The 20,799-nt window shown below is 33.9% G+C and overlaps 1 protein-coding gene across 4 annotated transcripts in view; it reads right to left on the reverse strand.

Moving 5' to 3' along the window:
* Dmd (dystrophin) overlaps positions 1-20,799 on the reverse strand; it is a 2,099,091-nt gene that overhangs the window by 1,181,346 nt on the left and 896,946 nt on the right. For all 4 annotated transcript variants that reach the window (XM_047536255.1, XM_047536256.1, XM_047536254.1 and 1 more), the window contains exon 43: positions 4,412-4,584. In XM_047536255.1, the coding sequence (XP_047392211.1) occupies positions 4,412-4,584 (173 nt within the window). The remainder of the gene's footprint in view (positions 1-4,411; positions 4,585-20,799) is intronic.

Here is a 20,799-nt window from a genome sequence, read left to right on the forward strand (position 1 = left end):
AAAATATCATTGATAATGGAATTTGATTTTTAAGTGCTCTCATGCTGATTTCCTTATTAATGTTTTGGAGATTTTTTTTCCTCTAGCAATTCAGTATCATAGGAATAAATACTCTTGGTCTCCTGTCTTCTTTAAATCACATATAAAACTCAGAATCATCTTGAATATAACTGCTTATAGAGATGGGAAAACCATCCCAATATATGTGACTAAATGGAATTCCAAGGAGAAATACAGATTTTAAAATAGCACTTTCTTGATTTCAGACCAGAACCATGTTGTTACACAATAATGCCATCTTATGGCTGTATAGCAATTTGTACTCTAGGAACTGCTTTTATTTTTATTCTCACTTTCAAACTGTACTATACTCTTAGGCTTTAAGGAATAATTTCCTGCAAGTGTGGCAGACTTATTAATAGCTTGAAGGGTAGTAAAGATGATATTAGAAAGAAAGTAAAGAAAATAGCACTGTATCTAGCACTTAGTAGGCATGCCCTTCTTGTTTACTGAAATAAGGAAAGGGCTTTGTTTCTCTAATACTAGATAGATCTTATGTTCTTTATTTTCATATCTCCTGTAGGTAAATTTTATAAATGAGTAACTTATCAAGTAACTGATGAAAACAGAATTGAGCAATATTATTTTCCCCAAAATGTAAATATTTATCTCACATGTATGCATAAATACCACACATACACACACATACATGAATATATATTAATAATTTCATGATATTTGTGGATTTAATATTAACTAACTTTACTATTTGTGAGCAACAGAAACAGCTCCGGAAAGGAGTCACTTTTAAATATCTTAATGATTTGTAATTTTGCTAAGACACATGTTGAAATTCTATTTGCTGGAAGACAATGTATGGAAACAGCTTCTAAGATAATGAGTGAGCAGTCACAAATCAGTTTGGTTTTAATTCTTTCCTGTTCTCACCTAAAAAGTAATGTCTGCTTTATTTTATGACATATAATGAAGGTGAGCTTGGCAATTATAACATTCATGAATTTGGTGATTGATCATCTCAGAATTTATACCTTACGAATGCTGAGAATCTAATGCATTTTCTCTTATTTGTAACTTCTGTGAGTAAAATATGTGATCCTATTACAATTAAATATTTTAATGAAAGAAATACAGATGTGCTATTTAGTAAGTGCTTGGGCAAGTCACTTAACATCAAGTTACTTAACATCTATGGGATTTACTTTTGTCCTCTAAAATAAAAACACAGGAAAAAGTACTAAGTTATTTTCTAGCTATAAAAAGTTCAGATTATCAGATTATTGTTCAGCTAAAATTAATGTATCTATCCCCTCCACTAGAGGAAGAAACTGCTTTCCCAGTGTAGTGATGTCAGACTTGTCCATGTGATCTACCTTGGTCAAAAAAAATGTCAGTGGACTTGACAGGAGTTGAGGCTTTAAGTGTTCATGGTAGGTCAGACTTGATTCATGCTCTAGTGATACAACATGAGAAGAGCATGCCAGTGACCCTTTATCTTAGGCCCAGAGTAAAGACATACGTAGCAGATCTTAATTCAACATGAACTGTGGAGCCTAGTTCAACTAAACTATATCTTGAAGCAGAGCTTCCTAGCCAACCCCACCCAGACTGGGTCACCTAAATTAAAAGCAACCTAAATATTTAAATAACATTATTATGTTATTTAAAATAACATCTGTTATTTTAAGTCATAAAGTTTTGGGGTGATTTGTATCATAGCATTATTGTGATAACAGCAGATCAATATGTTATCATAAATGGATCATATATGAAAAAAATACCGATAGAACCATTCTTACTGACTCAAAGGAATTTTGATTTCAACTAAAGTTGGCTTATTAAAAATTCATTAGATTTTCGTCAAAAATTCAACATGAAGGCTGTATTGGACATATGTCTACTTATGACAGGACCACATCTAAATCTGTCTAAAAATTTAAGAATCAACAATTATAATGGCCTTGGTGGGACATGAGGTCCTGACTGTCATTACAACACTTAAAAATACAAGTTATTCACTTTCCCTGTCCTCTGGCAGTTAGAATCTAGTTCCATGACCTAAGCCTACATTATAACAGGTGTCTTCAATTTATGGTCCACCCACAAAATTTGGTCTGCTGACTATTTGTTAAATAAAGTTTTCTTAGAACAAGTCAGTACAATTATGTATTGCCTATGGTTTCTTTTACCCTACAGCAGCAGAGATGAACAATTGCAAAAGAAACTAAAAGGGTTTGTACAGACTAAAATATTTGCTAACTGGCCCTTTACAGAAAATAAATAAACCTCTGCCTTATCAGATGCTTCTGACAAAAACCTCAGTTGTAGAGTAACACAAAAGAGAAGTGATAATTTAGAAATTTGACAGTGATAGTAAGCAGGGTACCTTCAGTGAGAATATCATTGATGTCATGGTCATGACATCAATCTATAATTCATATTTACCTTGTATCTTAGTGCTGGATATGACTCTGGATGTCTAGCCTTGTTTTAAACCTGACTAAGACCTTCTTGTCCATCCTATGAGGCATTCGATATCCTTCTGGTACATTACATAATTCTACCTAATGTAATCAGAGTTACTTTCTGTTAGTTGTAGGACAGAACCTTGAATGGTGTGTAGATTTTGATTTATTCCTGAGTCTGAGTAAGAGGTTTACATTCCATTCCCCAGGAATCTTGTTCTTACCTACTATCATAGCTCATATCCATCAACCCATTTTTACTGGCTGGTTGCTCATTTTCTCTTCAGGACTGGGAAGTTGCTTAAAGCAGAAACTAATTCATTTCTCTGTGATCAGCAAATTTTGAAAGAATTTTCAAATAAATTAGTGACCAAGACTGTCAGAGTCATGAACATCATTTTCCTCATCAATATAGTCATTCTAACTGAATTGTTACCAGGTGTAAGAAATCCACTCTGCCCTCTACATGTACTGTGTCAACTAATCCTCATAATGATCCAGTGACACAGGTACTATTCATATCCTATTTTATAGTGGAAGAGCTTGGGAGCATAAGAATTGGTATCCTGCTCAAGAATACATAGCAAAGCCAGGATTCTAAAACAGGTCAGACTGGAGTTTCTGCTCATAAGCAAGAACTTAAAACAGTTTCATCTGAGACTAGAGTAAAAATCATGGAAAATTGAAGGGTTCATGACTAATTCCTAGGAAAGATCAACTGGAGTAAAATTAGAAATCTCTCTGGCTTCTGGCTAAGGAAAAAATAACCTACGAGGTAAGACACTGTGTCCTTTGCTAGAAATTGGAAAGATCTCAGATTTAGGGCAAGATTTCAACTACTCTGAGGAAGTTTATTAGTGTTTCTGCTTCTTTTTATGTCTGGGTTGAAGGTAAACTTAAAGGGAAATGTCCGTATGGTCCTGTGAAAAGTGAATATCTGGTTCATTGGCCAAAGGTGACATAAGTAAAGTGGAAGAGAAGCACAAAGTGTTACCTATTCTTTCGTGTGAGAATAGGTACCTATAGAATCATATTAATCACTGGCTACTCAAGAAACCCCAGAGGTACTTACAGAATGATGGGTAGCCAGGAATGCTGGGAGAAAACCGGCTAGAGAAGATAAGAGAAACAAGAATGTTCTGACACTGTAATGAGTACTCCAAAAGAAGGTAATGAAACTGACGTCACTGGAAGAGCTTGCAGAAACTCACAATCACTCAATGTGGGATACTAAAAATATGTTATGGTGGTAAGACTGTTTGTCTTTTCAGTATCTACACAGGATTTCTGAGTTTCTATTCCTTTATTAAGATGGATTTCCAACCATCTAGGATCACCTGTTTTCAAGTAAGTTGAGATATATCTATTAGACCATTCAAGGGAGAAATATTCCCAGTTTTCTGGAAGAATCTTAAATCCAGATACATGGAACACCAACTTTATATCTAGCACTATATTAGATCTGAACACATCACATAAAACAAAAAATAAACCTTGCCTTTAAGTAGCTTGTTATCAACCTTTGACGTTATTGAAAACAGTGAAAATCAACTTTGTTGATAGGTTATATTTTAAACATATTAATCTAAGTATCAAACTGCTACAAATATGCAGCACACAGTTTTGAATAGATGTATATTTTATTTTGTCAAACTATTCATACTGCCTCAATTAAATGACCAAACCTACTTTGACATTACCTGAGTTTAGAGGATGATGCAATGCTCCAACATGTTAATTTCTGTAAAGAATAATTTCTAGAATTCAGTTCATTAATGTGAGCTGTTCATCATTATATGTTTTCATTTCACTTACCTTTTCCCAATGATATTGCTTCTCTTTCTCTCTTCCTGTCATTTTTCATGGAGGCCATTGCAATAAATTCTAGAGTTCATTAAATCATTTTGTAAAATGGAAATGTTACCTACCCTTGTCGGTCCTTGTACATTTTGTTCACTTTTTCCCATTGGAAGTCCAGCTGTGAGAGAGCTTCCTGTAGTTTTGCCCTTTCCACAGGTGTGGCACTTTGCAATGCTGCTGTCTTCTTATTGTGAATAATGTCAATTCGACCTGAGATTTGTTGCAGATTGTCCTTAATATTCTGTAATATTGAAATTTTAAAACAAGTAAAAGATAAATCACCCTTCTGTGCAAAGAGAAAAAAAGAAACATATATCTAGAAATAATGGACTCTCCTGCAACTCTTATTGAATTTTTAAAGTTATTAGCCCTTTGAAGTCCAATGACTTTAACATGCCTAAATCCAATGGGTAATTCATATTCCTCATTCTGATGTAGTTGTTAACTCCCTACATCTTAAAAATGCCTTCATTTGGATTCTGTAACTCTAGCTACTCTAGGTTTCCTTCAACCTTCATGTGCACAGTTCTGTCTCGTTTGCTCTATCCTTTCTCCTGTATAGATCTCAATATTGGCGTGCTTTGGGTCAGTGTTCACTCTTCTTTCCTTCTCTATCCATGTGCCCTCCCATTTGTTCCCATGACTTCAAATACCCACTAGAAGACAATGACATTCAAACTTTTATTTCCATCCCAGACTTCTCTGAATTTCAAACTAACAAATCCAAGTACTTTTTTAACACTAGGATGTTCCATGAGCATCTCAGACTTAATATAACTCCAACAAAATTCTCACTACCTCCCTTGGTACAGTTCTGATAGAAACAAATATCATTGCTTACCCTTGCCTAGATTATTGCAACTGTTATTGAAATGGTCCATTTTGTTCCATTCCTGCCCCTCTTCCAGTGAATTCTCAACAACAAAAAATAGTATTTTTATTGATGCATTAAAATTATACATAATAGTGGGGTTCATTTGCAAGTGCATGTGTCATAATTTGGTCAATTGCTTTAAAACCTAAATTGAGATCATAATACTCCTCAAAACCCTCTAATGTCTCATCAAATCCATTACCTTAGCCATGGTCTATGAAGTTCCATGCAACTTGGTTGTATACTACCTACTTTTCCAACCTTATGTTTTCCTAGTGTCCACCTAGTCCATGATACTCCCATCTCATTAGCCTCTTTGCATTCCTTGAGTATACTAAGCATACTCTTGCTTCAGGCTTTCAAAAGTTTCTGTTCTCTCCACCAAATGTACTTTTTCCCAATGACATTTATTATGACTTCTTTCTCATCTTAGAGAAAACATCTTGATCACTCTCTTTTAAAATATTAGACCCTACCCATCATATTTACCTGTATTTTTCTTAGTGGCAGTATGACTAACATTAAATTATATAAGAAGAGGTCTGTATACACCACTAGAATAAACTCCACTAGTATGGACATGTTATCTAGTTTGCTCTCTGTTGGATTTCCAGAGTTCACACAAATGGCTGGTACATAGTGAATATCTAATCCTCTTCTGTTGGATAAATGAATAAATTAATGTATCTCACAAACTAAATTTATAATTTCATCAATATTATATTCAAGGGGAAATCACAAAACACAAATTCACTATGAAAATTTAAACTTTTTAAAAATATTGATTCCCCAAATTTGCTTTTTTTGTTGTTTTGTTTTGTTTTTTGGGTGCTGGGGAATCGAACCCAGGACCTTGTGCTTACAAGGCAAGCACTCTACCGACTGAGCTATCTCCCCAGCCCAATTTGCTTAAAAAATATATACTTGGCTCATCTTGCTAGTATGAATTTGACTATTTTTCTCATCTGAATTGTTCCAGACAAGTAAATTGAACAAACATTTAATTAACTTTTACCATGTACAAGGAGGAATACAGGGAATGAAAGCAAAAATGGGTGAAGTTGTGCTTATTTGTAAGAAGTTTAAAATGGACTATAGTTTGGTAATAAGGGTATGATTCAGAGAACTGAAGGAATTTTAAAAAAAGTAGAGAGGTCTCAACTAGATGAGAAAAAAATAATTTTTGTGCACCAAGGACTGAATCCAGGGGCATTTAACAACCGAGTCACATCTCTAGTCCTTTTTATTTTTAATTATTTATTTTTGAATATGTTCTAAGTTGCTGAGGCTAGCTTTGAACTGTGATCTTCCTACCTCAGCCTCCTGAGCCACTGGGATTACAGGTGTGTGCCACCATGCCCAGGTCAGGTCTTATGATAGGTGGAAAGAGCAGACATGGTGATGGAGAAATATCCTATGAATTTATGCATCTGCAGAAATTCAGGTTAAAACCATCTTCCACTATTACATGTTTGTAATCATTATATGTGTTGTAATAGCATAAGAGATGGTCAAATTGCTTAAGAAAGGTTTGTAGAGTGAAAATGATGAGAAGAAAGTTTGCCTAAAGAGGTGTCTCTGTGGAAGGCAGGAACAGAAGGAAAAGCATACAGCCAGATTATTATCAGACCTAAAAGAATAATAAGAATTTACTCTTTCAAAATCAAGGAAAGAAAGAATAGTATAAAGAAGGGAGGAAACTATCAACAAGTTAAATGCAGCAAGGACCAGGAATGAAAAGTCAATCTGGCAATTTAGTAGGTCACTGGTGATCTTATCAAGAGCAATGTCAAAATGTTGGATGTGGAAAATATAAACTTGGGCAGACCAAATTGTCTTTAACAGACTATCTTCTTTCAATACAAATAGAAAACAGTTTAGTACTAAATTACTGTTAACTGCATTTAACATCAAACACTTGTTTATTAAAGTTTGCTATTGATAAAAAAAAAACTGATGACATAACCAAAAATTTGAAAAGATGGAGTGGATTTGTGATTTGTTATCAATGTCCAAAAGGTTACTGGACTCAAGTGTATCAATAATATTCTTTATCTTTATTCATATAATAAAATTTTACAACTATTTGTTCATATATCTGAACCTAGAGCTTTCAGTATGTTTAGGGCTGTCCCACTAACTTTACTGGGTCTGGTGCTAGAACCATAAATCCACATGACTTCTTTGCTGCTTCAGTTAACTCTCCTGACCTGGGTAACCTGATTTCAACAACACTTTTATCCGATTTAATTTCTGATTCACTGGCATGGACTCCATTTTTCCTTGATTACTATTCCAGTGGCAAATATCCATAACTCTCACAAGTCCTCCACTGAATACCAAGCAGACCCCTCACTGACTGGTTGATTCCTTAAAGTCACATTGAGCAACAATCAGTCACACCTGTGTGTACCTTGGAAGCACAAATACTTAAAATGCATAGGTCTAAGCACCTATGAACGGAAAATTCAAGGGAAGAAAGAAGGATCTTACCCACCATAATATAAAAGGTACCGAATTATAACTTTGATGTAATGTGTGAGTTTGTATATATTTATACATGTGTGCAGGTATGCACGTGCATGCATGGGGGTGTGTGTGTATGCATACATACTCCAAGGATTTGTGGTTGCAAAACCTCCTGATTTTAATCCAGGCCTTTAGAGGCCTCTCAATTCTCTGGAAAGCAGAATTTCTCAGAATCAAGTTATGAATGGTTTTTGCAGTGCTGGGCAGCATGTTGCAAAAGCAGGAAAACTATCTTAAATGAGAAAAAGCAAAAAGCAAAAACTGGGGCAGGGAATATCACACTCCCTGGATATCTAGATAATAACTCCTTGGTGCATTCTTGCAGAATGCTGTAAAAATGGGTTGGAATCCAGAAAAATCCATTTTAAAATTGCTGCACATACTCTAGTTTCCCAGGCATTGCACACAGAAAAATTATATATGCACCAAAGAAAATTTTGTAGCACATTCCACAGTTTAAACTCAGAGACGAGATCTCTTAGAGTGTTTTACTATTTTAGTTTGTCTAGAAGTAAGTGATCTTCTGCATAATAATTGTCATCCCATAGTCATAGCACCGTTTTTTTTCAGTCCAAAAATTGGCTTAGAACTTTTCATTGCCTAATTGTCACATGGTATAATTTTGTTTATCACACTGCTTAAAAGGTAGACAGAGAATCAGTGCATCCCCAGAGTCACATGGATGCACATTTTTCTTCTTGCAGACTGTGAATGGCCAGCCTAGAATTCTGAGTGTTTGCATTAATGGTTTATTTCCTAAAGCCAACTGCGGGCATTGTTTGTTTAGAGCATTCTGGTACTACAGTACTAATGGTAGCGATCTTTTTCTTCTTCTTCTTCTTTTTTTTAATACTGATGACTGACTCCAGGGGTGCTTTACTACTGAGCTACATCCGAAGTCCTTTCTATTTTTTATTTTGAGACAAGATCAATAGCGCAAAGTTACTGAATTTGGCCTTGAATTTGCCATCCTCTGGTATGAGCCTCTTAAGTCACTAGGATTACAAAGGTGTGCCACCATGCCTGGGGGATACAGCACATCTTATACAAGTAGTGTACTGGATAATGACTTAGGTAAGGAAACAAAAGATAGCAGCACAAAAATCTTTGGACAGAAAATTAAATTTTACCAGAAAAATGTTTGCTAAACTGTGGAAGAAATGATGTGTGTCCATTTGGACTATTCAGTTTTAACATATATTCATGAGTATTCTGTGTATCCTATTTCTAATCTTGCACCAAAGTCAGTCTAATAATAAATGATTTTAAGTAAAAAAAATAGAAATAAGTGATCTTTATAGATTTTGAACCTCTAAAACTGAAAAGAGTCCCTATAGTTGCTATGGTGATAGAAAAATCTCTTGGATCACTATAGATTATAGCATTTCCATTTATCTCCCTGAATAGTTCCTTATATTATCTGAAAATATAATGTCAAAATGACGAAGTATCTACTTTTTACCCAACTACCTTCTGGATTTTGGCATGTTCTGGTAAGTTGACTTCCTCACTCTCTAAATGGCATTCTGTAAAATGTTTGTTTTTTAGCCACTATTCCTACAAAAGGAAAATTTAAATGTAAAAAGTCAAAAAGAAAATTTTTATTTTTGGAAGTTGCTTATACTGAAGTTTATAAAATATAAATCATTATTATTTTAAAGTAGGATCACTGAAACTGTTGTTCACAATATTAAATAGTATTGATAAGACCCCCTAATTTAAATGTATACTGTGAATAGAGAAAAATTAGATAGCAAAGTGAGTTTCACAACTGGTTGATAGAATCCAAATATCTAAAGTAAGGCAAAACATGAATCTATGAATCATTTTGCTTCAATTCACATTTCTATTTGAAAAGCTTATTGTTTAAATAAGGGTGCACTGATAACACAGACATAATAATACATGCTTTAACTTTGAGATATAAAAATGAAACTTAAAAATGTGAGTCTCCCTATCAGAAGAAAATCCAGTTTAAAGGAGATTTATACACAAATAATTTGAACCTAAAACTACTTTCTTTATTTGAGCATTGTGGAATACATGTCTTTAGCAGGCTAAAAGAGAAACAAGAGACTACAAACAATTTATCTAGGGAACCAAACAAGGGACCAATTTGCCAACTAATCAAGTTGAGATAAAGGTCTCAAGTAACACTTAATTTAACTATGCTCTGTTTTCTATCATAAGGGGTAGATTTCTACTGTTTAGTTTACCTTTAATTTAATGTAAAGTGAAAACAAATCCCTTGCTGTCACAGTGTTTCATTACAGAGCCTGCCTTTACACAAGTAAATGGTAAACCTATTTATATGAATGTCTAAGAAGATATTGTAGAAACCAAACAGGCCTAGAGTGAAGGAGAGGGATATCTGATAAATCAAGCTCATTTTAACTGCTTTTGATTAAAGTAAACTTAAAAAAAAATTTATTGAATTTTTAAGTGTCTTTTATTACCTATAGCAAAGTTCTTTATTTATTAAACACTATGAAAAATGCCAGTATGATGCTTGGCATTTAAAATAGCATTATTTCTGCTATCCCTTCTTTATACACATGAAAATAAAAGCAACTCCCAGATCCAAAATGTGGAAAATTCAGCACTGGCTTAAACATCAGCACCCATTACTAAATAGGGTTATCTATAATTTACTCTTGCATTTTATGCCAAAAAAAGCTCAAATACACCTTCCTGAGTTTTTAAGTATTACTAAGTTAAGATTTTAAATAAGTAAATTGTGTGTTCAAAAGTTAATTCATCTTCTATAGTTTGTCCTTAATAATAAAATATTTACTTCAATTTTTCAGTGTTTTCTTAGTCAAAAAATTACAAGAAAAAATGAAATGATAAAATTTCAGACAAAAAATGTAAGTTAAAATGCAAGATATGAAATTATTTTTTGTGTGTCTTACCCCAAAGTGACTTCTATATCTCAATGATAATCTGGTTGAAAGTATACTTAACTTCATTTTTTGTAAAGAAATGCAAATGTACTTTCTAGTGATTCCTCTGTTTTCATTTATCTGAATGTGTCACATCACCACATGGCTAGAAGCACTTATAATTCACTTTTTTAAAACCATATTTATTTCCTGAAGGAAATTCTATTTATTAGTTTACTAATAGCTTCTTCATTACATCATTTCCCTCCTTTGCAGCATTCAGTAATATTAAGCCATGGCTTTCATCACATAGCTCTCATTTCCCTAGTGAAGCATCTTCTGGGTTTCTATTTCTCTGAGAGAGTACATCTCTGTCTTCATTCTTTAATCAATATTTTTTCAAATCCTATCATGTTGCATGCACATTTTATGTCCTAAAGTTATAGTAGTGGTCCTGCAAGGTAAGTTAAACAGGATAAATAAATAAACTCTATAACCAACTAAATAAACTCTATAGCCAACTAAATAGTAGTAAGTGCCATGGTGCAAAAGCAAAGGAGGAAAAGATGACATCAAAGATCTAAATAGGAATTTAGAATTTTAGAAAGCGTGAAGTTGATTTTAAGTAAAGACCTGCTAAAAATGATGGAATGAACTACGTGAAAAATCACAAGGATTTTCAAGGCAAGGAAAGCAACAAAGTCTTGACTCTGGAATGTGTCTTGGAGAAGTGGGTGTCACAACATTAAGAAGGTTATTATGGTTGGAGCATATGAGCCACAGACCTCCAGGGGAATATCAAAGAGAAAATGGAGTGGACAACTCATACAGGGTCTTTTTTTTTTTTTTTTTTTTAGTTGAAAATATTTTAATTGTCTTAAAATCTACTTCAAGGACATTGAATATATTTTAATTAATCAAGAAGATACTGACTGTAGGTGCTTTAGTTAGCTTTATGTTACTATGAACACAGTGCCTGACAACTAGTTAGTGGAGGAAGTTTATTTTGGCTTGTGGTTCCAGAGTTTTCTCTTCACAGATGGCCAACTCCATTACTCTGGACCCAAGATGAGGCAGCATATTTAGTGGAAGAGTGTGGTGTAGAAAAGGTGTCCTTTTCATGGAGACCAGGAAGCTGATAGAGGGGAAAGAGTCACAGGGAAGATGAATGCTTCCTGGGCATGCCCCCAGTGACCTACGTCTTCCCATCAGACTCCACCTGCTTAGAGTTATCACCTAGTCAGTTCATTCAAACTAAGGTGGACTAAGGAATTGATAGTCTTCATGTTTCAATCATTTTACCTGTGAACTTCCCTGCATTATTGTAGGAACTTTTGGGGGCTATGTTATATACAAACCAAAAGAGTAGGTATATTAGATATTTCTATTGGCTGAATGTAGTGGAATGCAAGATTTAAAAATTTGCATATAAGGAAGATCACTTATAGTAGTGCAGATGCCCTAAGGTAACTTCTGACCAGCTATTGACCCCAGTGCCCACATTAGCATGAGATTGACTTGTAGATGAAGTCCCCATAAATAGGATGACCACCATGCGGTTCTGGAGAGGACCAAGTAAGGTCAAAATATCCACCAACCAATGAGAAGGAAGAGGTGAACACCTGATTGACAAAGAGTACAGAAGGTGGTTCCCAACACTCCTGGTAAACATCAAAGAGTAATTGAAGAGAAGCCCCTTCATATCTAATAGTAATAAATTTGGAGGCATCATTGTCTCCTTCATCATTCTCTGCTTGGAGATAGCTGCTTAAGCCTCACTTTGCTTTTACTTTCTTTTCACCTCACATTCATTTTACTTTCACTTATAGTAAAGATCTCTTAGGCTAAGGAGAGCGGTAAGAATGAAGGAAAGAAGGACTGTGTAGAGGGAAAAGAGGGGTGGGAGGGGTGGGGGGGAGGGGAAAAATAAAATAAACATCATTACCCTATGTAAACGTAAAAAAAATAAAAAAAAATAAAGTCATACAGGGTCTTGCAAACATATTAAGGGCTTCCTGTTTACTCTGAAGGGGATGGAGAATATTTGTCAGCTATTTCACTGCTGTGACTAAATGACCTGACCAGCACAAATGTAGAGGAGGAAGAGTTTATTTGAGGGAGCACAGTTTCAGAGGTCTTTGTCCTCTGTAGATGGATATAGAAGACTGTATCCATTCCTCAGGGCTGGAGGTGAGGCAGAACATCATGGTGGAAGAGCGTGGTAGAGGGAAGCAGCTTGCATGACAAACAGGAAGCAGAGAGCTCACTCACCAGATACAAATTATACACCCAAAGCCATACCCGAATTCCTACCACCTCCAACCACAACCTACCACTTCAATTACCACTCAGTTAATCCCTATCAGGGGATAAATCACTGATTGGCTTAAGACCCTTACAACTCAATCATTTCTCTTCTGAACCTTCTTGCATTGTCTCACACGTGATCTTTTGGGGGTCACCTCACATCCAAACCATAACAGAGAACCTTAGAGGATTTCAGCAGAGGTGGATATGACCTGTTTTTATTTAAATGATTCTTTCTGGTTAGTGTGTTGCGGGTATACTCTATGTGGGACAAGAGAACAAGGAGGGAGACCTGTTTATAGACTGTTGTAATCATTCATGTTGAAGTTGATTGTGATATGAATCAGACTGGTGACAAAGTTGAATTCTGGATACATTCTAAAGGTGGAGCCCTTAGGATTAGGTGACCAATTTTATGTGTGTTGGTAGAGAGGGGAGTCAAGGATAACACTCTAAGAATTTTGTGATGAACAACTGGAAGAATAGAACTGCCATTACCAAAAATGGGGAAAATTACAGGAGAATGAGGTTAAGGTGTAAGGTTTAGCATATGTTGTTTGGACATGTTAATTTTAAGATGTTTATTATACTTCAATGTGCGTGTGTGTGTGTGTGTATATATATATATATATATAAATCAGAGTTTAGGTGAGAAGTATTGATTAGAGACAGAAATATGGGAGTCATTGAGAGTAATATTTTATCTCTTCTTCCATACTTGCTCATAAAATCTGGCCATCTTTTTATGTTCCTTTCCCAGTCATCTTTTCCTCTAACCCCACCTTAATGAACAATCCTACACAATCCCATGACTAAAATATCACTTTGACACAAAGAGAAACTTACTTAGTAAAGATGGGAAAAGGGATAAGCAAGATGTGAAGATGGTAGAACAGATTGACTGATTATTGGACCCAATAGATGAGGCATCCATCAGGTGGATGGTGTTAACCAGTTAATGACTGATTGTGCTTAAGTTTATATCAAGATATTTGAAAATAAGAGGAGAAGGAAGAAAATGCAGGTTAGTGGAAACTCACTCTTGATTTTATATTCATGTTGGGATTATATGTTCCTTATAGAAAACCCTTCCACAATCAAGTAGAGCAAATAGCCAAATAGAAACATTTATTTGAGAATTCAGACCACAACTTTTTGTACCAAGAGATAAAAGAGGATAATCTAGGATTTTGGGGATCATTTTATTGAATATTAATAATGTCAGCACTAGCACACTGACCAAGATTAGGGGTATAGTTTCTGAATTGGCCCAGCTATGGTTAAAAACAAACCCCTAATTCATTTTCATCTTTTTATTTTTGCTTATCTCCAATTGATTCTGCCACTTTAAGGACTATCCCTGTCTATATCATATGGTAGTTAAAAGCAGAGACTTTGGAACAAAACCACGTGAGGTGGGGAATCTAACTATTCTATTTATAAACTATCTCATCTGAGCAAGTTTCTTACTTGCTGCCAACCTTAGTTTCTCTATTCGAATATGGTTTATAATAGTAGTGGCTTCCTCATAAGGTTGTTATGATGATCATTTGAGTTATTATAAGTAAAGAATTTAGAACATGACCAGGCACAAATATGTGTTAGCTATTAGCATTGTCCAAACATAGTTATATTCAAGTCTCAACATAAGGCTTCCTCCTCTGTTTCTAACTCTTCCTTCTTTTTCCTCGTTCCAGTTTCTGCTTCCTACATTGCTTTCTCCTCTTCATGAATTCAGTTACACTCATGCCCTGTAATATATATTTTAGTTTGGATTATGTTCTTTCTGCCTCTATTACTTTCTAACTTCTTTACATAAGTATTCTATGCATAACTTTGTATAACTATGTGTAATCTATAATATTACAAATTGCCCAAGTAGAGGGATCACATCTTATATTTTTCTACTATCTTTTAGAGTGTTGGAAAAAGTACATAGACCTTAATATATATTTGTTGTCTTGAAATAAAAAGTTGATTTGAACTTGCTCATGAGAATACAATTTGAATGCTATCATTGAATCTTTAAGCTTTGTTATATTGTTTGTCAACTATTATAAATATTCAGTCCTGAACAGCTATGAGTTTTTCACATATCACTCTGTACTCTACTCTTCCTCGTTATTTAGCACTTTACTCTTCCTTGTTATTTAGCACTTAAGAGGAAATTGAGGGATAATAGTTTATCTACATTTTTTGGCTGAATTTCCCCCAGGGTTTCTCATAGTACCTTAAATACCTAAGAACAAACACAGTCCTTCATTCAGAATTATGTCTTCCCATGTCTCCCAGATGTCACAGAGCATCAGTAAAAACAACAAAACACAAAACCTGTAGTGCAATTCTCCGAGCTTCCTCAAACACAATTATTCTAGTCCATTGGCACCAACTAAACTGAAAACTATTTCACAAGTCACTTTTTGATAGATGCATTTTGTGTTAAGTTCTGTACATTTTCTAAATCATTTTATAGAAAATCTGAACAGAAAAACTGACTTACACAGGACAAAGGAGAGTTGTAAGGAAGGAATTGTTTTCTGTTACTTAAAAATTGGACATAGGGAATTTTCTTTTCCCAAAATTTTTAGAGCCAGGATATATTTTTAAGTTGTTTTTAACTGAGCAGAGTGGGGGACAGCTAGGGTTTATAGAGACAAATTGTAAGGCAATTAAAACATCCAAGGAGAACGCAAAAAACTCAAAAACTGGTAATGGTCAAGGGAATGGAATGGAGAAATGAGGGCAGAATATTTTCTTCTTTTCCACTTTATAGTTTTTATTCCACTTAAATATTCAGTAGGAATATCTTGTTACTTTTGTAAATAACTGAAAATCTATTATGAAAGATCAAGCTGGTTTCTACATGATAAAATGTAACCAACTATGCACAAATTAATACAAAAGACACTACACTACTTTGGAAAATAGTAAATATGTTTGGTAAAATTATGCCCATTTTCTAAATAATTCATGTTGTTGATGTTTGTGCAACATACTTTATTATGGTGTTTCCATAGGGGTTAGAAAAGCAAAACTACTCTTTCATAAATTGTTTCAAACCTAAATGCATAAATCTAAAGAAAAACAGTTTTAGAACCTCCAAAGAAACAAACAAACCAAAAACATGAGAGGAAGTGGGATCCTAAACCTCTATTCAATTTCCTTACCACTTAGTTTACCCTAATGATGAGAATATCTTTATTCTTTTGTCTAAAGTTTGGCAAATTAAATTTGGCAATTGGTGCCCCTTAGTCATATCCATGGTTTAAAACATGGAGATCTTAACTTGTTTTTTGAAAATGTTTAATGATACACATTAATATTAAAAAATAATCATACTCCAGTAAAGGGAATTATATTAGATTGAACTACATGAAATTGCTGGTATTGGAACATTTAACTGACATGGTGGCAATTCATAAGGATCAGCTGAATACTACTACAGTATTAACATACTCATGATTGTAAATTTAAGCAGGAAAAATGAATACAAACTAGCTTTTGAAATGGTCAAGTAAAAATTACAAAAATAAGTAATAAGGGCAAATGCCAAGTCTCCAAAGATAAAAGGGGATGAAAACCCACTACCAATTAAATTATTCTTAACTGAGAGCTTCAATAATTTTTATTTGTCATGGTCCTAAACTTAGAACGAGGGTCTTGAATTGCTGAAACATAATTGGAAAAAATGAACTTACATATTTCATTTAAAAAAGTAAAGCCCTAAACAAAGTAATATACAAACAAACAATAAAACAACAATCTATTGTTAAACATTATGGTACATGGAGACTTGACATAATTTAGATTTTAGACTTTTTCACATTAAGATAGATATTTAAAAAGTGATAGGTGAATGGACAATTTTACCCCTGAGTAAATAACTTTGAAAATAAATAAATATGATTGAAAATATATAACATTTTCTGACAGAATCATTATCAAAAGCAAGTATTTTTAGTATACATGTGTTCTCTTCTTTTACTATAAACTTTAACCTATATGCCAAAACTGGATATACCTTTATGTATTTTTATGTGGTTGTTAACATTTTATTTAAAGTTTTAAAAATATGAATGTGCAATTATATAAGTTTTAACACATTTGTAAATATAATTTCTTTTTCAGAGTTTTTTACATGTAAATTTATTTTACAATGAATTTATGATTTGAGGATATTTGATGAGGCAATATGGATTTTATAAATTTTTATGGTTTAGCTGTGGTGTCCCCCAAATCTTACATGTGAGACAACGCAAGAAGGGTTGGAGGAGAAATGATTCGATTGTAGCATTAGCTTTACTTAAGTTCACACTATCTTAACAATAGTACTGTAAAGTAGTCTGGGACAGGTATTGTCATTGAACCAATTTCAACATTAAGAAAATAGGGTTAGAAATTTTATTTGTCTTGCCTAAGTGCATAGCTATTAAGAATCAGTTTCAGTATCTAATTATTTTAGTTTCAGATCTAGTGCTTTGACAAACTCTCTAGCCTACTGCTTATTGTGGCCATATAATGCAATCTCAGTGATTAGGAAAAGTATTAGTAATATTTAATTAAATAAGGGTTGCCTGCAAAATACTTTCATAAATGATTGATTTAAATTCCAGTATGTATGAATCCAGAGGAAATGTCTTCATGGTAATTGTGTAACTTTTTAGAATTCACATGCCAGGATCATTTAACTCAATAAGTTAGGATACAACATAAAAGAGGCCAATTTTATTTTTTAATCTTGGGACCCACATACTAACATTGCTCTGTCCTTTTCTATCACAGAGTTCATGCCAGGATGTACCAGACTGTCACACATTTATTTAACAGACATACATTGAGTGTCTATTGGGTGCCAGGTAGTGTTCTAGAAGATGAAGATACAGTAGTAAAGAAGAAAAACAAGATATTATTTTTACTTCCTGATGGTTTGGCACGTGATGGATGTTGGTCACCACAGGGAACAGGTCAGGAGTAGATGGTTCATTTACAATCCATTGCAAAATCTGAAAATAATATCTTTTGCTATGGCTGACTCAGCATCAACATCTTGATAAATGTGGCACTACTATTAATTGGGTAAACATATCTTTAAAAGCATGCTTATGTGCCTTTAGATTTATAAAGCACTGAATTATTATTTTCACATTTGGGGAAGGTGAATATAATAGCATTAAGCAGTTTAAGGTACCAAAAATGCCTTGAGACACTTGGTAACTTGGTTAGCAGAGAGGCATACAACTTCCATTTCTAAGGAAAAAATACTAGAAAACCCCATTTGTAGCTGCTGTGACAGCAGCCTTTGGGGAATAGATCTGTCTTAAAATTGAAAAGGAGAAATTGGAGTACCAAAGACTCAAACTCCACTTTATTTTCACTCTCTGGAATTTGTCTTTATCTGGCAGATGAAGGCAACACCCTATATAAATTTTATACTTATTATGTACCATCGACTATCTGGCAATACATCAATGACATATCAAATTGGGAAATGTGGTCAATCAAAAACATTAAAGTACTTATTAATAATGTTTTCCCGAGCATCTGAAGAGTTTTGAAAATTTAGTTTTAGTGACTCAATAGTAAGTTGACATTCTGATTTTTTTTCTGCATAGTTTATGGTCTACATGTGAAAAATACTTCCTAAACATAACTATGAATTTTGGCCAAAATGTTCTCCACAGAATGATATATGGTCTTTACACAAATAATGAATCAGTAATTATATATCACAGAGAAAAAATAACAGCATAAGTACTCAAAGCATAACTTGAATAGTTCAGGAATAGAAGGAAAACCTACAACCAAGTTGCAACCTGAAATTTTCTACTGGCCTCAAGATTTCTGCAAGTTAGGGATTATGAAAATAGTGTTGCTAGGAAAATGGAAGGAGTAGGAGTGAGTTGTTCCTTTTATTTTCTTCCAGTACTGGGGATTAAACTCAGGAGTGCTTTGTGACTGAGGTACTTCCCCAGTCCTTTTTATCTTTTATTTTGAGACAGGGTTTTACTAATTTGTTAAGGCTGGCCTCAAACTTGTGATATTACTGCCTCAGTCTCCCAAGTTGCTGGGATTATGGGTATATGCCACTGTGCCCAGTAGCATGAGTTATTAAAATATATTTTAGCAGAATTGGGAATAAATTACAGCAAGAAGTCAATGTAGGACAACTGTTGGGTATGATAAAATAGTTGTGGGGAGAAAGAAGCAATAACATTCTTTAAAAGAGAGAAAAGAATAAAATGTAAAAGAAAACTGTATCAAAGCACATATAAATATGAGCCAGATATGACCATAATACAATGTCTACAATCTCTTCACTATAAGATATATGAAAAACCAGGTACTCTACCAATGATATAAGCAGGATTCACACTATAATTAATAGATTAATATTGATAAGGTAGTAAATAAATATAATAGCATATCAAACAAATAAATCCTAAATCAAAAAAAAGATGAAGAAAGGATTTATAACTGAATAAACTTGTTAGTTGAAAAAATTCAATTTTCCTCAAAGAAATCATTAACTGATTACGTTATTCAAAATGTTTATATACAGTCTGAAAGATCAGTTTTTACAGTGTGGTAATAATACATTAATAAAAATTGCATTTTTCCATGTACTAAACCATTATACAAGAAAATTAAACTAGAATTCAAAAGGCATTTATAACCAAAATTGGCTTTGAGACTTTATACAATCCATGATTATTTAATTTAGAATAACTGCAAAGTCTTTCAGTTGTAATATTATTAAATTGATAAAAAATCCAATGCTTTATTTGGCATGCCCTGTATTACAATATGCTCATAAACAATCATTCTTTTATTTTCCTTCAGGTATTTTTTCAGATTTGTACATATGGTGCCTCCTGCTAGTATCTACTTCCCATAGTACCAGAATATAAAAATAGTCACTTTGCTCATAGCATATTATCTTCATTTAAGTGACTGGCATTATTAAATTTGTGCTTAAATAGCATGAAACAGATTCCAAAGGATAAAGATCTTAACCAGGTTGTTAGGATCTCAGCTACCAGTACTTTTGTCCCTACAAAGCAAATCTGAAGTGTAGAAGGTAAAAATATCAGAGAAGAATTTTATAATCCTCAGGAGATCCTCTTCCAAGTTCAGAGAACACCAGCATTTTCCTACTTGGGCCCCATCTCTGCTGAGAAGGTGTTTTTATTCACATATTCTTAAGTTCAATGTGAATATAGGCATTGATTTGCCATATTTACTTTGAAAACCTTTTCAGAATCTAACATTCTCTCACTACCACCCTAGTCCAAGTCACCCGCATCTATCTATCATACAACTGGCCTTTGCTTTTACTCTTGGTTCTGTATACTTCTACTCTCAACCCAAGAGTCAGTATGATCCTATTAAAACATACATCAGATCATGTCACTTAGCAGTTCAAAAACCCGCAATGGCTCCTCTCTCACTCAGAATGAAAGGTAGTCTTTATTTGTCTTTAAAGGTAGTCTTTAATTTTAAAATGGCCCACCAGGTCATCCATAATTAGGACCCCCCAAAAACCCACAATCTTATCCCCTACTTCCCTCTCCATGTCATGCTTTACTCCAGCTACACTGGCCTTCCTGCTGTTCCTTGATCAAGATAGATGCATTCCCACATTTGGGTCTTTGCTCCATTTCCTCTACCCAGACAATAAGGCTGACTCCCTTACTTTCTTACAGTCTTAGCTCAAATATCCTTTCTACTCTATTTAAAAGTATAATCCCATCTCTTGCCATTTCATCTACTCCTACCTCTTATTGGTCCTGTATTCCCTTACTGCACTCTGTTGTTTTTTAATAATATGTATTATCTTGTAATATGCAATATTTCCTTATTTATT

Source organism: Sciurus carolinensis, chromosome X, assembly GCF_902686445.1.
Source record: "Sciurus carolinensis chromosome X, mSciCar1.2, whole genome shotgun sequence".
In the NCBI taxonomy this organism is placed as follows: Eukaryota; Metazoa; Chordata; class Mammalia; order Rodentia; family Sciuridae; genus Sciurus; species Sciurus carolinensis.